Source organism: Nothoprocta perdicaria, unplaced genomic scaffold (assembly GCF_003342845.1).
Source record: "Nothoprocta perdicaria isolate Ctin4 unplaced genomic scaffold, notPer1 scaffold_554, whole genome shotgun sequence".
NCBI classification, from domain to species: domain Eukaryota; kingdom Metazoa; phylum Chordata; class Aves; order Tinamiformes; family Tinamidae; genus Nothoprocta; species Nothoprocta perdicaria.
Genome location: NW_020455815.1, coordinates 58,977 through 61,720, shown reverse-complemented (window position 1 = coordinate 61,720; position 2,744 = coordinate 58,977). Strand labels below are relative to the sequence as shown.

Sequence of the window (2,744 nt, the reverse complement as noted above, 5' to 3'; positions counted from 1 at the left end):
TCCCCACCCTCCGCCGGGCGAGCCCGGCGTGGCCGCGCCGCAGAGCGGCTCCCCGGCCCCGCAGGCCTCCCCGGTCCCCGGTACCTTGTACTTGCTGAAGCCGGCCAGCTGCTCGGCGCTCACGTACTCCATGGCGGCGGCCCGCCTTGCCCCTCGCGCCTCGCGCCCCGCCGCCCGCTCGGCCCCCGCCGGCTCCCGTAGCGCCGCTCCCACCGCCCGCCGCCGCCGCGCCACCTGACGTCACCGCCCCGCCCCGCCGCGCCGCCCCCGCCCCGCTGCGCGCCGCCCCGGCCCCGCCGCGCGCCGCCATCTTGTGGCCGCGCGCCCCCTGGCGGGCGGGGGCGGTGCACAAGATGGCGGCGCCGCGTGGCGGGCAGGGGGCCGCGTTACTCAAAGAGCCCCTTTTGGGGGGAATCCATTCAGGGAAATGCGCCAAAAAAACTCAAATTTTGCCCCGTTTCCTTCAGTGGCGCCAGCCCTGCTGTGCGGGGTCCGGGATTGCAGACATCCGTTGTGTGGGCACAGCGCTGGCTCTGCCATGGCCTCCGTCCCGGCTGTGGCAAACCCCAAAAGAAGAGGTGTCCCTTCTGTGCTAGATGAACTCGCCCGGGGCTGCCGGGCTGCAGTGGGGGTCCTCAGCGGTTCCATGGTCAACATCCGAGCTTGTGGAAGGACCCGGAGATCTTCCCCATCCCTGCGCCCCCAGTGCCTCTAACTGCCACCCGCGTGGAGACCCGTCTTTCCAGGCAGTCCTTCAGAAGCACCTGCTTGTCCCCTTCCTGGAAGCACATCTCAGGATTCCTCTCGTTGTTCCCTGCTGCCGGTGACCAGAAATGAGGGAAAAAAACCCAAACAACCCCTCCAAAAATCAAAAAACAAACGCASCACAGCAGCAAAACAGCCCCAGGTCAGCACATGAAGAGCATCTTCATCCACTGAGCATCTTTGTTAATGGGGTGATGACAAAAGAAGTGAGGCTGAGGGTAACAGCAGATGTCCTAGGAGATGTCCAACAGGAGATGTCCAACAGATGTCCTAGGAGAACGCCTACAAATCCATGGGCTCAAACGGGACGCACCCAGTGGTGCTGCAGGAGCTGGCGGATGTCACTGCTGGGCCACTCTCTCCATGATCTTTGAAGGTGGTGGAGAAGTAGCTGAGGATTAAAAGAAAGCTAATTTCACACCAGTGTTCAAAACGGACATGAAGGAGGAGCAGGGAACTGCAGGCCGGTCACTCCACCCCTGGAGAGATGATGGAACAGCTCCTGCCTGCAAGCACGTGGAGATCACGGAGGTGATGCGGAGCAGCCAGCATGGATTCACTAAGGGGTAATCGTGCTGGACCCATCTGATGGCCTTTGCTAGCGGAGTAATGTGTGGGTAGAGGTAGGGATGTTGCCTCTTTGACCTCAGGAAAGCTTTGCCCAATGGAACCCATAATGTAGGAGGTTCCATGTGGCCGTGAGGAAGAACTTGTTTGGTGGGAGGGTGCCCGAGCCCTGGCCCAGGCTGCCCAGGGAGGCTGCGGAGGCTCCTGCTCTGCAGATCTGCCAGCGCGCCGGGATGCGCCCGGGTGCCCCGTGCTCTGGGTGTCCCTGCGGGAGCAGGGGCTGCGCTGGGGGAGCCCTGGGGGTCCCTTCCAACCTCAGCCACCCTGGGATTCTCTAACATCTCTGTTGACCTTCYAGGCATGGCCAGACGCTGGAGTCCAGCGCTGCCAGGCAAAGGCCACAACCTGCACGTGGTACCGGCCATGACGGCGGTGTCACCACAGCACTGGGCGCCACCAGCGCCAGGGACGTCACCGTGACGCTGCCATCACATCAGAATCCGAGGCCGTTATCAAGGTGACGCTGAGGCGGCCTCGGGGCCCTTTGCCCGTTGGCGAGCCACTCTGCGAGCGAGCGGATCCTGCGCGGAGGAGCGAGGCCGACGGTAGGAGCCACTGCTGGACATGGAGCCCGGTGTGCGGAGCCCCCTGGCCTCGGTGACATGGAGCCTCGCGTGCAGAACYCCTTGGTTCTGGTGACACAGAGCCTCGTGTGCAGGCCCTGTGCGAGCTCGTGGCCCTGGCCCTTGTGCCCGTGACCATCCTGGGCATCCCCTCGTCCTGCAGTGTCCCTGTGGTCTTCTTGGTGGCCATGACGTTTGCGCCGCGAGGAGAACCGCACGGAGCTGCAGGCACCAGGAGCCCTCGGGGAGCCYTCCGGGCCACCCGTGTCACCCGTGGGATGCTGTGATCTCTGCTGTGGAGACAAGGATTTTCCCATTGCAATCCACTCCAAAACGCTGTGAGCAGCGTTGAGGAGGAGCCCTCCTCACTGACCTGGACGCCTCCCAGTGCAGCCCGTTTCTGCTGCACAGAAACACCTCCTCCGAAACGCCGCGCGCGCCCTTCTCTCTCCAGATTTCCTCTCGACGGCCTCTGTCCCCTTCGCTCTTGTGGCAGATTCCCGGGTGTCTCCTCCCGCGCGGACGCCKGTGCCGAGGGTGAGCGGCAGAGCAGCGGGGCGAGGGGSCCCGCTCGGTGTCCCTTGGCCACGCAGTGTCCTCGCGGTGTCTGTGACGGCCGTGATGCTGGTGCGGGGCAGGAGGCTGCGCTGGCCWCGGGGGGTTCGCGGGGCGCAGGGGACACGAGGGCGAGAGGAGCCCCGTCCTGCTGGGACCCATCGGGACCGGCCCTGAGCGCAGCCCGTCCTGGAGTGCCCCGGGCTCCGTCCTGCTGGCCCGGCCCGGTCCCCG

General features: G+C 65.3%; 1 protein-coding gene across 1 annotated transcript in view; it reads right to left on the bottom strand.

The window, feature by feature from the left end:
• The window catches only part of SELENOI (selenoprotein I), a 15,296-nt gene extending 15,161 nt beyond the window's left edge, over positions 1 to 135 (bottom strand). Inside the window, exon 1 of the mRNA XM_026048585.1 lies at positions 85 to 135. Within this exon, the coding sequence (XP_025904370.1) occupies positions 85 to 132 (48 nt within the window). The 5' untranslated portion in view covers positions 133 to 135. The remainder of the gene's footprint in view (positions 1 to 84) is intronic.
• Positions 136 to 2,744: the final 2,609 nt, after the last annotated feature.